General features: G+C 41.5%; 1 protein-coding gene across 4 annotated transcripts in view; it reads left to right on the plus strand.

Annotated features, from left to right (window-relative positions):
- The window catches only part of LOC124711153 (histone-lysine N-methyltransferase eggless-like), a 352,937-nt gene that overhangs the window by 213,865 nt on the left and 122,089 nt on the right, over positions 1-16,983 (plus strand). For all 4 annotated transcript variants that reach the window (XM_047241057.1, XM_047241054.1, XM_047241056.1 and 1 more), the window contains exons 10-14: positions 3,895-4,094; positions 5,287-5,492; positions 5,588-5,654; positions 7,173-7,309; positions 14,314-14,459. In XM_047241057.1, the coding sequence (XP_047097013.1) occupies positions 3,895-4,094; positions 5,287-5,492; positions 5,588-5,654; positions 7,173-7,309; positions 14,314-14,459 (756 nt within the window). The remainder of the gene's footprint in view (positions 1-3,894; positions 4,095-5,286; positions 5,493-5,587; positions 5,655-7,172; positions 7,310-14,313; positions 14,460-16,983) is intronic.

Here is a 16,983-nt window from a genome sequence, read left to right on the forward strand (position 1 = left end):
AAGAGGCAATTTCAGGCCAAACTGACCAAATGCTTGAAGTATTGGAGTAGGAAGAAAATGAAGATACTGAAGAGATCAGAATTGGAAAGAAGATGCAGTAATAACAATAAAAGCTGCCAAAGAAGTAATCCCAAATCTAAGGGGAAAAGAGGGTCGTTTGATAAGGAATATGGGGAAGCGATCTGTGAGAGGTGGTGGGCCAAATTATTATGGGTACAAAGTAATATGCAACAGGAAGGGCAATCAAGATTCTAAGAAATAAGATAACCAACATAGGCCACTCTAAAGAAAGCAAAGAGAAGATATATAAGAAGCTTCATGGAAACAGCTCAGCAAGACCGAAGAACTATATAGGAAAGTGAAGAAGTTTAGAGGAGGATCAAACTAATACAAATTCATTAAAGATGTCAATGGAAAGGTGCTAATAGAAGATCAGAGGATTGGGAGAAGACTGATAGAATACTTCAGGGACCTACTACATTTTGGAGAACCAAATAAATTATGTTTAATGACCAGGAACTGTGGATCCAGAATCCTTCACCTACACCGAAGATATAAGAAAACAAATTGAAAAAGAATGTCAAGAGTCCACAAGGGGATGGAATTCTCACTAAGCTTCTGAAAGCTGGAGGCAAAGTCCTATTGTTCCAAAATCCACAAGGTAATAGAGTTACTATGGGCAAAACATGCAGTACCAAAGAAATGGAAGGTAGCTGTGATATGCTCCATTTATAAAAAGAAAGATAAATCAGTATATAGGGTGTTACAAAAAGGTACAGCCAAACATTCAGAAAACATTCCTCACACACAAAGAAAGAAAATATGTTATGTGGACATGTGTCCGGAAATGCTTACTTTCCATGTTAGAGCTCATTTTACTACTTCAAATCTCATTAATCATGGAATGGAAACACACAGTAACAGAACATACCAGCGTGACTTCAAACACTTTGTTACAGGAAATGTTCAAAATGTCCTCCGTTAGCGAGGATACATGCATCCTCCCTCCGGGGCATGGAATCCCTGATGCAGCCCTGGAGAATGGTGTATTGTATCACAGCCATCCACAATACGAGCACAAAGAGTCTCTACATTTGGTACCGGGATTGCGTAGACAAGAGCTTTCAAATGCCCCCATAAATGAAAGTCAAGAGGGTTGAGGTCAGGAGAGTGTGGAGGCCATGGAATTGGTCCGCCTCTACCAATCCACTGGTCGCCGAATCTGTTGTTGAGAAGCGTACGAACACTTGGACTGAAATGTGCAGGAGCTCCATCGTGTCGTACTTGTAAAGGCACATGTTCTAGCAGCACAGGTAGAGTATCCCGTATGAAATCATGATAATGTGCTCCATTGAGCGTAGGTTGAAGAACATGAGGCCCAATCAAGACATCACCAACAATGCCTGCCCAAACGTTCACAGAAAATCTATGTTGATGACGTGATTGCACAATTGCGTGCGGATTCTCGTCAGCTCACACATGTTGATTGTGAAAATTTACAATTTGATCACATTGGAATGAAGCCTCATCCGTAAGGAGAACATTTGCACTGAAATGAGGATTGACACATCATTGGATGAACCATTCGCAGAAGTGTACCCGTGGAGGCCAATCAGCTGCTGATAGTGCCTGCACATGCTGTACATGGTACAGAAACAACTGGTTCTCCCATAGCACTCTCCATACAGCGACGTGGTCAACGTTACCTTGTACAGCAGCAACTTCTCTGACGCTGACATTAGGGCTATCGTCAACTGCACGAAGAATTGGCTCGTCCATTGCAGGTGTCCTCGTTGTTCTAGGTCTTCCCCTTTCGCGAGTCATAGGCTGGAATGTTTCGTGCTCCCTAAGACGCCGATCAACTGCCTCAAACGTCTTCCTGTCGGGACACCTTCGTTCGGGAAATCTGTCTCAATACAAACGTACCGCGCCACGGCTATTGCCCCATACTAATCCATACATCAAATGGGCATCTTCCAACTCCGCATTTGTAAACATTGCACTGACTGCAAAACCACGTTCGTTATGAACACTAACCTGTTGATGCTACGTACTGATGTGCTTGATGCTAGTACTGTAGAGCAATGAGTCGCATGTCAACACAAGCACCGAAGTCAACATTACCTTCCTTCAATTGGGCCAACTGGTGGTGAATCGAGGAAGTACAGTACATACTGACAAAACTAAAATGAGCTCTAACATGGAAATTAAGCGTTTCCGGAAACATGTCCACATAACATCTTTTCTTTATTTGTGTGTGAGGAATGTTTCCTGAAAGTTTGGCCTTACCTTTTTGTAATACCCTGTATAACAACTACAGGGGCATAACACTATTCAATAACTGCTATGAGATCATATGCAACTGTCTACTAGAACAGATCAAACTGTTTGCAGCAGAAGTAATTGGAGAATGCCAAGGTGGTTTCCAAACAGGTTGATCATGCATGAGCCAAATTTTTGTCTTAAAACAGATCTGTGAAAAATGAACCTCTTATTGTAGACCTCAAGAAGGCTTATGATAGCATTCATGTGCTGAATTTGATAAAACCATGACAGAGTCTGGCATACCAAAGGAATTCGTTGGACTTTAAGAGATGCGTAAATGATGCAAAGACTGGGTTTAAGAGAGGGAATAAATCGCGAGAAAGTTTCCAGGTGGAAGCAGGCTAAAGACAAGGAGATAGACTATCACCTGTCCTTTTCAAACTAGCACTTTAAAAAAATAACAGGAGAGTTCAGCAAAGAGAATTTTCAGGGCATTCAAATTGATTATGCAAATACCTGTATGGTCTGTGCAGATGACATTGCCCTGACCGTAGTAGTAGTGGCATTGATTTTTGGGCTAGAAATTAATACTGAAAAGACTGGGTACCTGATCGTAGGAAGAGAGCTTCATAACTCCAAGATCTACAGTGAACTGTACCATGTATAACGATGTGAAAGTGACCAAACGACATGGATCAATTTTTACTGAAGTAACATCAACTGAAGGTGAGCTTAAGATGTGACTGCAGATGGGAAACAGATGCTGTTACTCTCTAAACCCTATATTATAATCTAAAAACATATCTCAACAATTACAACTAAGATTGTATAAAACATTAATAATGCCAGTGGTGCTATATGGTTGCCAAACATGGAGTACACAGAAGCAAGGCCTTGAGTGACTGCTTACATTTGAGAGAAAGACACTGGGAACCCACTACTGGAATGGAGAATGTGCCACAATATTGAACTAGGAGATGTACAAGAAGTTTAACATTGTTGAGCTATGAAAAGCAAAAGACTTCAATGGGCTGGACATACAGTGATAATTGATGAAATGTTATGGCCAAAACTGCAATGGGCTTGATCCTATAAGGCAACAGGTGAGTGGAAAGACATAGGAAGAGATTTGCTGCAGTGTGGAGTTTTGGAGAACTGGAGACTGACAGCAGAACACAGAAGCAGATGGATAGCCTTAACTGTAATGTTGCGCTTCTCTGGGCCTGCTGGCCTGAAGTAAAGGAACTCAAACATCTGAGAATTTAATTGTATGACACCCTGCAGCTACCTTAAAGTCCACTTGTAAAATATGCTGTCTGATTTAATAATGTATTAAATTAAGTTCTTGTCTATTAGTAGTGTGTTATAGTATTACTCTGTACTGTATGCATGCTCCTCGACAAAGGAGAGGAGTTTGAAAACTGGGTGGCTATCCTTCTACATATACACCTGTCTGTTGCTCTATGCTTGCTTTGTATGGTGAGTGGTGGTAACATTTTCCTACTGTTACTTGTCTTCAGTCTAGCATTTTCCATTAATGTGTTATTTGGTGTTGTAATCTAGTATCTTCTGTCATTGATGTGTGAATCTTTCAGAATGTAACGTAAAATTGGAACTATATTTGTGCAGGTACCTTGTATTTTTTGATGATGGATATGCCCAGTACATACCACATGAGAAAATTTTAGTTGTTTGTGAATCTTCACGGTATGTGTGGGAGGACATGCATCCAGAGTCAAGGTCATTTATCCGTAACTATCTGGAGCAGTATCCTGAAAGACCTATGGTAAAACTACAGGTGGAGCAAATTGTCAAGACTGAGTGGAATGGTGAGTTCATGTGACAGAATTTGTAAATTATCTTCAACTGCAGTATAAATTGTCATAAATCTGTTGAGTAAGTGATGCAGTAATTAAAAGAAGAAACCATACTACGATGTTCTGCAGTGAAACAATTTCTGGAGGTTGAATTAAGTATTTCCAGCCTTCTCTGTTGTCTTCCATTTCAGTGACAGTAAGGTCACTGAATAACTGAATAGACGATTTCAATCCCCTTACTGACTTTATATAAGACCGAGACATCTTAGGATTATTACTCAGGTTATTTGGGAATTTTTGAAATTTACATTTTTGCCTCGGTTTGGTACGCGGTTACTTTCAGTAGAAATTTTTCATGAAAGTTTAATGCCAGATCCAATTTAAATCGATTAAACTTTATTAGTACCATTAATAGATTACTGGACACAGATAGCAAATATTGTTTCAGTCATTACTTGGCACCAAATTGCCCAAGTTCCAGATCTTTACAGAAGTATGTTAAAGAGGCTACTTAAATCTTACGTAACAGTATTTTTAATAAGCAAAGCATTGCTGATACCTTGAGTAGTTGACAGGCAAGTGAATCACCATTCAGAGTTTAAGTATTTTACTACCTTTATTTTATTTTTGCTAAAAAAGTAAAAATAATCTTTGGCTATGAGAAAATTTGATGAAGTAGATTAAAACTGCCCACATGAATGATAAAAACATGTGAACAACATGTCCTTGTTATAGGTAGAAATTGATTTTAAGTAATTAAAACCAGCCTGACAGTGGGAACTGTGGGTATCACTATCTTCGTAATCACAAACTCTTAATGGTTATGGGCAATAGTTAAGTTTCCATGTTACTTATTTCAATCAAGATAACTGCCACATAGCAGTACCGGAACATCTAAATCACTATGCAGTGTATTGGGAACTCATTCAACATGATAAACTTAATGTTGTTATATAATTTGTTGTTGTATTGAATAGTACTGTTGCAGTTCCCGTAACAATGACTGTGTTCAAATGAAAAATTAAAACAATCTAATGTTATACTGTGGTTTCCTTACTTACATTTTTAACTATGTTGGCATTCTTACATTAAATCAATGTGTAGAACATACATCTTAAATTATTGAAAAGTTAGTATCAGTAAGCACTATTGTTAAGGGGGAAATCTCAGTCCTGTTAATTGTAATTATTAATACATGTTTCAGGGAAGTGGTGGGTGGCTCGAGTGCAGGAGCTGGACTGTTCCTTAGTGAAAATGCGATTTGATGCTGATTCCCGTACAGAATGGATTTACCGTGGCTCAGCAAGACTTTCACCATTGTTTGTGGAACTTTCACATGCACGGCGTATGCATGGGGGGACAGATACTTTACGGCGTCATAGAGGTCTTGGCACTGCGTCTCTCAAGAAAGTAAAAACTCAGTCATATACTGTATGTCTTATGCTTAAGCCTTCCCTGGTCTGTGATTTGAAGTTCAATTATCTCTCTTTCTGCTCTATTCATAGAGAAATATGCCATATGTGGAATATACACGCACAGAAGTTGACGATAACAAGACTGAGGATTTAAGCAGTAAGTATTTTCTTGTGTACAGGTGGCATGTTGTATGATTCAGCTGATATGCTGTCCTTTCAACATATTTGATCAAAGTGGATCTTAAATTAAATTTAAGGAAATAGAACTGCAAACCTGATTTGTTACCTACAGTGAGACTGAGCTATACTTGACAAGTAAAGGAATTGAAGGACAGTAATGTGTGGAGAAAAGAAGAAACCACCAATTTTCAAAACTGTCAATTGTTGTCTCATTAAGTATAAAATTTTTCAGTATGTCAGTTCTTAATCTTTCAAGATTAAAAACTAAATTTAACTTTAAATTTAGAATCATATGATTTACATCAAAATGTAATTAAATTCTATCTGAAGTCAGTTACACAAGTCCCAACATTCGCAGCTGGTAGGTACCTCACTGTGGAAAGTTCACAACAAATTTCCAATATGTTTGAAAGGAACGCAATTAAAATCTTGTTTTGTTCCACATAATGAGAGTTGAATATTAACCCAAGTTTCCACTGACTCAGCACAGGATCTTGTTGATGATTTCCTTGGTGTAATTTTTAGTTTTTGGTACACTTCAAATCTTTGCAACGCACACTAGTTGTTCAAAAATTAGCAATTTTTGGTGCCATTTAACTGACCATACATATGCTACACATGTGAGTATGTGTACTTTTGCTAGAGAAAGAGCAAGAGCTAGAAAGCTAGCGTGATTACTGTCTTCTGTTGCATGTTTCTATTGTGCCACACATCAGTCAGCGGTAGTTGAGTGGTTACTTTTTTTGTGTATTAACCCTGCACTCACCTGGCCAGAAATCCTTGTCAGTACACTTCTCTAATTCCCATACATCTGACTTCATTCTATCTATTTTTCTTTTGTAATTATTTAACACACTTACTTGATCAAGGGGTTTAACATTCAACACAGTGTTTCATAAATAAAGAAAAATTCTACTTCAAAGAATGCCACCATCATTAAATGGTGCAGTAGAGCTGCATTTTTCTTAGAATGTAACAGATTTAATTTGGTCTTTTTTTCAGTCATTTGCAGTAGCAACATAGGATGCCCATTTTAGCTACTATTACAAGGCCACATCCGTCACCCATCCAGTCTGTTGCACCTGCAGCTACTGAAAAGTGCCTCTGTGGTCTCTCCACAGATATCCTCCTGACACGGTTGTGCCCATAGTATTGTGAGCTGTATTGTTCACACACACTGAGCGAGATGCTGCAGTGGTAAGAGACTTGACACATATTCAAGAGGATGGTAGCTCAAATCCACATCCAGCCGTTGAGATTTATGTTTCCTGTGATTTTTCTAGCTCTCATAGGACACATAATGAGATGATTCCTTTGAAATGGTGTGGCTGATTTCCTCCCCTCTACTTCTCTGTTCTGAGCTTGTGTTCTGTATCTAATTACCTTGTTGTTGATGGGATGTTAAGCCTTAATCCTCCTTCCTTCAGACACACATCACCCCACCACAATAAGGCCCATGGTTAGTTGAAGACCATCTGTTTCCTTGTTACTACAGGAGATGATGATAGTAAGTCTTCCCTACCACCTCGTGCAGTAGCTAGAAAGAGCACCACAAGACAGTCGGAGAACTATACTGATGAAAGCAGTCGTGTGAAGACACACGAGACAGAACCAGAGTTTGGCCGTATTGAGGTTAGTTTGATGTATAAGTCACATATGTTAATAGTGCATGTTCACATTTCATGCAAAACTATTTCATTATTGTTTAATAGTGTGACAGTTTATATATTTATATAATGGAAGGAAACATTCCGCATGGGAAAAATTATATATAAATACAAAGATGAGGTGACTTACCGAACAAAAACGCTGGCAGGTCGATAGACACACAAACAAACACAAACATACACACAAAATTCAAGCTTTCGCAACAAATTGTTGCCTCATCAGGAAAGAGGGAAGGAGAGGGGAAGACGAAAGGAAGTGGGTTTTAAAGGAGAGGGTAAGGAGTCATTCCAATCCCGGGAGCGGAAAGACTTACCTTAGGGGGAAAAAAGGACAGGTATACACTCGCACACACGCACATATCCATCCACACATACAGACACAAGCAGACATATTTAAAGACAAAGAGTTTGGGCAGAGATGTCAGTCGAGGCAGAAGTGTAGAGGCAAAGAAGTTGTTGAAAGACAGGTGAGGTATGAGTGGCGGCAACTTGAAATTAGCGGAGATTGAGGCCTGGCGGATGACGAGAAGAGAGGATATACTGAAGGGCAAGTTCCCATCTCCGGAGTTCGGATAGGTTGGTGTTGGTGGGAAGTATCCAGATAACCCGGACGGTGTAACACTGTGCCAAGATGTGCTGGCCGTGCACCAAGGCATGTTTAGCCACAGGGTGATCCTCATTACCAACAAACACTGTCTGCCTGTGTCCATTCATGCGAATGGACAGTTTGTTGCTGGTCATTCCCACATAGAATGCGTCACAGTGTAGACAGGTCAGTTGGTAAATCACGTGGGTGCTTTCACACGTGGCTCTGCCTTTGATCGTGTACACCTTCCGGGTTACAGGACTGGAGTAGGTAGTGGTGGGAGGGTGCATGGGACAGGTTTTGCATCGGGGGCGGTTACAAGGATAGGAGCCAGAGGGTAGGGAAGGTGGTTTGGGGATTTCATAGGGATGAACTAACAGGTTACGAAGGTTAGGTGGACGGCGGAAAGACACTCTTGGCGGAGTGGGGAGGATTTCATGAAGTATGGATCTCATTTCAGGGCAGGATTTGAGGAAGTCGTATCCCTGCTGGAGAGCCACATTCAGAGTCTGGTCCAGTCCCGGAAAGTATCCTGTCACAAGTGGGGCACTTTTGTGGTTCTTCTGTGGGGGATTCTGGGTTTGAGGGGACGAGGAAGTGGCTCTGGTATCCAAAGGCCTCACCTTCAGCCCCACTCCCAGATTCAACCAAACAGCCCTCGTCAAAGATTTACTGTCCTACACTCGTACTCTCTGCTGGAAGTATCACTTTGCCACGAAGAAAAATGATCCTAATCCTACTCCTAATGATCCGACTCCTCAAGACACCATCCAAATTGAACCCTGCCTGGAACAGTTCCGTCCTCCGTCACAGCGGGACCCACCTCCTCTTCCTCAAAATCACCCTCTCCAAACCTTCCAGGAATATCTGACTTCCAGCCTTGCATCTCAATCCTTCTTAAAAAACCTTAATCCTACACCCAACATCACCACTGCTGAAGCCCAGGCTATCCGTGATCTGAAGGCTGACCGATCCATCATCATTCTTCCGGCAGACAAGGGTTCCACGACCGTGGTACTTGATCGTCGGGAGTATGTGGCTGAGGGACTGCGTCAGCTTTCAGACAACACCACATACAAAGTTTGCCAAGGTAACCCCATTCCCGATGTCCAGGCGGAGCTTCAAGGAATCGTCAGAACCTTAGGCCCCCTGCAAAACCTTTCACCTGACTCCATCAACCTCCTGACCCCACCGACACCCCGCACCCCTACCTTCTACCTTCTTCCTAAAATCCACAAACCCAATCATCCCGGCCGCCCCATTGTAGCTGGTTACCAAGCCCCCACAGAACGTATCTCTGCCTACGTAGATCAACACCTTCAACCCATTACATGCAGTCTCCCATCCTTCATCAAGGACACCAACCACTTCCTTGAACGCCTGGAATCCTTACCCAATCTGTTACCCCCGGAAACCATCCTTGTAACCATTGATGCCACGTCCTTATACACAAATATTCCGCACGTCCAGGGCCTCGCTGCGATGGAGCATTTCCTTTCACGCCGATCACCTGCCACCCTACCTAAAACCTCTTTCCTCATCACCTTAGCCAGCTTCATCCTGACCCACAACTTCTTCACTTTTGAAGGCCAGACATACCAACAATTAAAGGGAACAGCCATGGGTACGAGGATGGCCCCCTCGTACGCCAACCTATTCATGGGTCGCTTAGAGGAAGCCTTCTTGGTTACCCAAGTCTGCCAACCCAAAGTTTGGTACAGATTTATTGATGACATCTTCATGATCTGGACTCACAGTGAAGAAGAACTCCAGAATTTCCTCTCCAACCTCAACTCCTTTGGTTCCATCAGATTCACCTGGTCCTACTCCAAATCCCATGCCACTTTCCTTGACGTTGACCTCCACCTGTCCAATGGCCAACTTCACACGTCTGTCCACATCAAACCCACCAACAAGCAACAGTACCTCCATTATGACAGCTGCCACCCATTCCACATCAAACGGTCCCTTCCCTACAGCCTAGGTCTTCGTGGCAAACGAATCTGTTCCAGTCCGGAATCCCTGAATCATTACACCAACAACCTGAAAACAGCTTTCGCATCCCGCAACTACCCTCCCGACCTGGTACAGAAGCAAATAACCAGAGCCACTTCCTCGTCCCCTCAAACCCAGAATCCCCCACAGAAGAACCACAAAAGTGCCCCACTTGTGACAGGATACTTTCCGGGACTGGACCAGACTCTGAATGTGGCTCTCCAGCAGGGATACGACTTCCTCAAATCCTGCCCTGAAATGAGATCCATCCTTCATGAAATCCTCCCCACTCCGCCAAGAGTGTCTTTCCGCCGTCCACCTAACCTTCGTAACCTGTTAGTTCATCCCTATGAAATCCACAAACCACCTTCCCTACCCTCTGGCTCCTATCCTTGTAACCGCCCCCGATGCAAAACCTGTCCCATGCACCCTCCCACCACTACCTACTCCAGTCCTGTAACCCGGAAGGTGTACACGATCAAAGGCAGAGCCACGTGTGAAAGCACCCACGTGATTTACCAACTGACCTGTCTACACTGTGATGCATTCTATGTGGGAATGACCAGCAACAAACTGTCCATTCGCATGAATGGACACAGGCAGACAGTGTTTGTTGGTAATGAGGATCACCCTGTGGCTAAACATGCCTTGGTGCACGGCCAGCACATCTTGGCACAGTGTTGCACCGTCCGGGTTATCTGGATACTTCCCACCAACACCAACCTATCCGAACTCCGGAGATGGGAACTTGCCCTTCAGTATATCCTCTCTTCTCGTCATCCGCCAGGCCTCAATCTCCGCTAATTTCAAGTTGCCGCCACTCATACCTCACCTGTCTTTCAACAACTTCTTTGCCTCTACACTTCTGCCTCGACTGACATCTCTGCCCAAACTCTTTGTCTTTAAATATGTCTGCTTGTGTCTGTATGTGTGGATGGATATGTGCGTGTGTGCGAGTGTATACCTGTCCTTTTTTCCCCCTAAGGTAAGTCTTTCCGCTCCCGGGATTGGAATGACTCCTTACCCTCTCCTTTAAAACCCACTTCCTTTCGTCTTCCCCTCTCCTTCCCTCTTTCCTGATGAGGCAACAATTTGTTGCGAAAGCTTGAATTTTGTGTGTATGTTTGTGTTTGTTTGTGTGTCTATCGACCTGCCAGCGTTTTTGTTCGGTAAGTCACCTCATCTTTGTATTTATATATAGTTTATATATTTAGGAATATGTTTTAATTGTATGGTGTTGTGTATGTGCTGTAGTAATAAGGGTAACTGTGTGATACAACTTGATGGGTACATTGGACTGTAGAATTTTTTGTTTGATTAATAGAGTCATATCAAATAATGTCAGCATCTGCAGATAGTGTTTCAAAGGAATGACTAATCAGATCAGCAAACTCAAGAAATATTGAGAAAGAAATCAACAATGTCTGTGAAAGAGAGATTGAGAAATGATGGTGTATCTGCTCTAAGGTTACTCTGTCTTTTGAGAAATAAATTGTCTTGTACACAGACATAGCACCCAACATCTGTCATTCCAATCAACAGATGAAATGGCAATGATATAATATTAAGAATAATATCCCCCTCTCATTTCCTATGCCGATGTGGAATGTGAGTGGTATGGATAGACTATTAGAACAGTTGAGGAGTGATGCAAGAATGACCTAACTGAAGCAACAAGAAAGTCAGCTGTCACTATGAACTACATGGAATAGTAGAGTACAATCATAAAATGAAGGATTACAAGACCGATATTATGGTGCAGGCTCCAGGTTTCAGGGACAGTATGATAAGGAGTTGATGAAAATTAAGATGACTGAAAATCTAGATTGGATGTTAAGCAGCGAAGTGTGGCACCACATCTATTTTCTTTTTATTTAATTTTATTTGAAATAGTTATGAAAACACATGTTTGCTGAACACAAGAGTGGAGAACAGGCGATTCTGACTCCAGATAGCAAGAACACTGGAAATCATTGCTTACAGCACCCACCAAAAATGGCATCACACTCATTAAAATATTCTACAGAAAAATAGACTTGTTGTCTTGTTGGAGGCTCAGAAATCCATTTTGTAATACAATTGAAACTCATGAGAACTATCAACCTGATAAATAACTGTAAAAACAAGAATGTTAAGGAGCTGCGTTTGACATTCCTGGTGTGTTTGTAAACTACAAGAATAAGGAACTATGGGACTGCAAAAGCAATTCCACCGTTGAAGAGGAAGAAAGGATAAAAGAAGTATAAAGATAGAACTACAGAGAAGAGTTCGTGATATGGAATCATATCCATTAATAACAAATTATGATAATACAAACTGCAGTTCAAAATATGAAAAAAAGAATTTAAAAGAACTTTAATAAAAGTCAATTCCAAATATATTTCAGAGTTATTTTTATACCTTGGCAGAGTGTAATAGAAGGAGTAAAGGTAGTAACTCACCACATAGTCACATAAACAACACTGATAATGTTTCTAAGCTTTGGACAAATCCTGCTTTTGGAGCTAGCAGAAGACTCGCCTGCATACGTCCATTGTTCCAGTTGACTGTATTGTGCCAGTGCTACAGACCAGCTGGCGTGAAGGGTTGTGGTCAGGTGGAGTAGTGTGTGAGGGATTTTTTTTTTTTTTTTTTTTTTGGGGGGGGGGGGGGGGGGAGATTTGATGGCTAATGAGTAAGAGGGAGAGGATCCGTGTGCACAAGATAGTAAACATATCACCACTGAGCTCATTCTGGCCACAGGCAGGAGGAGTTACGCTAAGTACGCAATTAAGTGGAGGTCTGTATTGGGAGGCCACAATGGAACATTGAAAGAAGAAAGGAGGAGACTGTGGAAAGAGGTGTGAACGTAAGATGAGTCAAGTTATTGTCATGAGGTAGGACTTGGCAGAAAGGGGGCAGGAAGATTATGGAATTGAGGGATGTCACGCAAGGCCAATTGAAGGACCGCCCTGTGAGTAGAAGTCTCATCTGTGTAATTCAGAGAAAGGGTGGTAAGGATCCATGTGCCTGGGTTCTGAAGCAGCCAATGAAATCAACGATGTTGGGCTCAGCAGCATGTTCTGCCCTGGGTAGTCAGCTCTGTTCATGGCCACAGTTGGGCAGTGGCCATTCACCTGGATGGACAACTGTCAGCATAAAATTTACTGCAGATGTTACAACAGATTGGTTATATCATATGAGTGCTTTGAGAAGTGACACTGTCTCTTGTGCCACAATATATGTCTGTGACAGGACTGGACTAGCTTGTGCTAAGTGGGGTGCCCTGGGTGGGTCTTACAGCTAGTTCTTCCGCAGGGATTTGACCCATGTACAAGAGATTTGTAAGTATGGACAATGATATTTTGTAGATTGTGTGTGTTGATAGAATACGACTTCGAGATGGATGGGAAGAACTATTGATAGAATGTTACTCGTTTTCAGTATGATGAAACATAGTCCAAATCCTGGTGGAGAATGCGACTCAATTATTGCAACCTGGTGTGTGTGTGTGTGTGTGTGTGGGGGGGGGGGGGGGGGGTCGTCGTCACGTGCGCTCCTTTGTGGTTGGTTCATGGCAATGGTCAGTGGACTAGGGCATGAGTGGATATGAGAAGGAAAATCTATTTGCGGATTAGGTTTTGGGGGGGGGGGGGGGGGGGGGGGTGTGTTAATGCCTGCCTGTGAAGGCCTTGATAAGACCTCAAAGATACTGGGCAGGAGATTGCTCATCACTGCAGGTGACCAGATTGTATCATGACATTTTTAATGTGGTTGGTATGGCAGCTATCAAAATGATGGTGCTGTTGATGGTTTGTGTAGAGCTGTCAGAAAAACTGTGGTCAATGTCTAGCAAAGTGATGAGCTGGGCGGAGGAGGACCAGGTGAAGCGGATGGGATAGATGTTGTAGAGGCTGTGAAGGAATGAGGATCTCTGTTAGCTCTGAAGAAGGATTTGTGCAGAAACTTAGTAACTTTCTTATTCTTGTTCGTATGTCTTATCAACAACTTAGTGCATCAACTATATGTTACCTTCACTTATTCCATTATTTAATTTTATGCCTGATTAACTCTTATGAGCATTTTGTAATGTGTATCGCACCTGTGGTACAACTCTTATTTCTGGTAAGTTCTCCGTTCCCCTATGGCTCAGTTTATCATCTTATATGCTGTTGTTTTTCCTGAGTTACTCTTCAGTATTTATAAATTGTTTGTTCCTTTCCAGTACACTGGGCTAGTCAGTATATTTTAGTTGGAACAGTAGTAACAGTCTTATGGAGATAAGTCTATATTTTATTGTAAGAATTTATCTTGTTGATGCTTTCACATTACCTGTCTTTCGAACATATGTTTTGGCATTGTTTTTGAAAGGCGCATTGTCGTGATCTTTCTTGTGGTCCGTGTTTCAGTATTTACAATTGGATACAAACTATAGACCAAAGTACTTCAGACCTCATCAGTGTTCACCAAGTTGCATTTCATGGGTCCCGTACGATCCAGAAGCTCTGAAAGGACAAAATCCTCTTGCAATTCCATTGCTTTGTGGATGGTACAGGTGAGTGTGTAATTTGTTTAGAATATTTTTTATTACAGTTTGGAGTATGGTGTAAGACTTAACAAAAGGAGTTAAAATGGGAGTGACTTGTTTTATTTCAACTGATCACTGTGATACTAGCAGTTGGAGATGTTCTTTTCTATACCAAGAGCCACTACCTCCCCAGACCTGCTATATCCTTCAGGAGTCGATATTTCAAGTGATACTTTTAAACTATGTTTATCATTTTGAATTTTGACTCTAATGCACACATGCATTGTTAGCTACCACTCTTAGATACATGTACGTCCAGAGGGAGTGTAAATACACAATCAGGATTTACCTGATCTTTGCTTGTCTGATGTATTCTAGTGACTGATTGCGCACTGCTGCAAGACAGTTCCTATTAAAAAGATTACATGTTTGTAATTTCTTGCAGACTTGTTCACTATGATTTAAATCAGAAAATGTAGTTGGACTTCTTTTGTAACTAACGAGGAATGTGGCACAATAAATACTTTTGAACTTCAGTTTTATATTCACCAAAACACAACTGCAGTTGTGGTGTAGTTATTTCAATAAACTTTAGCAGACAGTGAAATTCATTCAAAGCAGACTCAAAGTATTGCTTTGCAATTCATGATTAATTGTTCATGCTGTTAATGTGTACTAATGCACTTCCATATTAACACACTTCCTTTAAAACGTTACAGTTCCTCTACGATCCCACTCACTGAAAATTTCTAAGTTGCGATGGACTCGCGAAATAATCCAAGCTCCAAAGCTTCCATTATCCAGCGACTAGCTGCCAAAAAATCAAAACACAAACTTACTAAATCACTTACTGGAACCAGGCCCCTTAATTCACCCATGTAAATCCCCTAGCTCTTTACTCTCCTGAAATGATTAATGTCTCGTAACATATTCAGCTAATATGAATTATTTTGTTTCTAATGCAAGGCTCCAAACGTTTTCTAAACGGGGCTGCGTGTTTGCAGATTCTTACCCCTTAAGTGCCTGCTATTGTGTGTTCCTCATCGAAACTTTGCGTCACATAGAAAATCCCATATGCAGGAAATCCCCAGAACCTCATTCACCACATTGTAATTAAAAGTCCACTTGAAAGAATTGCTGGTGTTCACTCTGTAATCTTTCAGCATCCATAAACAGTTCCTTATGTCAAAGAATTATCATTTATTAATTTGATTTGAAGCAATCTGCTTCCATGATTTGGCCGAGTGCTTTTGGGCTGCAGTGAACATATGAGAAAATCAGCTTGATTTAGATATTTTCTCCCCAAGAACTGAGGCACTGTAGATTGCGTTTGGTTGAAAATCGAGGCTTGTATCTTTTGGAATAAGGTATCTACACAACTGGCTCTCCTGTGCAGGCATCACATAATACACTGTTCAAAATAAATGTTGCTTATTGCTGTATTGCCAATACTGGAATTAATAGGAAATGTAACTGTTTTTCTTCTGTCGACTACAGTTATAAGAAAACAAAATTAAAGAAGATAAATCATATTTCCTCTTGATAAACACAAACAAAAACAATACCTTGCTAAATATGCCACCTCAGACACTACAGTTTCTTCTCACTGTCATTTTGCATAACACATAGCTTTGAACCAATTGGCCCTCTTTGTAATTGGAGACATTTTTGAATGCAGTTGGGCATACTCTTTACCAGATTGTCCAAATAAGTCTGTGGGATGTTGTTCCATTCCTCCACAGTGGCCTCTGTGATAACCCTGTAAGATCTCTGGTAGGAAAGGATGACTGCAAACCATTAGTTTTACCATGACCCAGACATTCTCAATGCAGTTGAGATGCGGAGAATATGTAAGCCATTCTATACGACTGCTTCTGTGCTCCACATGGAAGGTGTTCACAAGACTGTGATGATAGGGGTGTGTATTGTCGTTCAGCAGGTTGAATCCAACCCCAAATGGAGCCACACTGTGCATGGATACGCAAGGATGTCATACCAGTCATCCTCCCTTGTATTGGTATGAGGGGTGTCCTGAAGCCGTACATGATTCCACCACAAAGTGTAACTGAACTGGTTTGATAACTGTGATGATCTACAATACAGTTAGAGGGTAAGCGTTGTCATTGTTGCTTTCACAATGAATATCAGTATTGTCGGGGTGCAGACTCATTGAAAAGAGCAGTGTTCCACTGCTGCCTAGTCCACAAAGAGTGGTTTCATGCCCATGTGACACAAGTCCCTCTCTCAGCCCGACTTAGAGGAAGAACCTTGAGAGGTCATCTGGCATGTAACCCCTGCTCACAGAGCCTATTTCTTATCATTGGTGTTGACACTTGCCCTCCTGTAACTGTTTGGAACCGCCAATCCTATACATGTAGCATTATGTTGAGAGTTTTTGCTTTCTGTTATATGCAGATATCAGTCCTTCAGCCCGATTCACTTTCTTTTGCGGCCACTTCTGTGACGATCCTTAACTGATCCTGTTGCTAGGAACTTGTTGCAGACTCTAGTGACATCATTACGACTCACAACAAGAAACACCGCATTGTCC

The sequence above is a fragment of the Schistocerca piceifrons genome, chromosome 8, assembly GCF_021461385.2.
Source record: "Schistocerca piceifrons isolate TAMUIC-IGC-003096 chromosome 8, iqSchPice1.1, whole genome shotgun sequence".
Lineage (NCBI taxonomy): Eukaryota > Metazoa > Arthropoda > Insecta > Orthoptera > Acrididae > Schistocerca > Schistocerca piceifrons.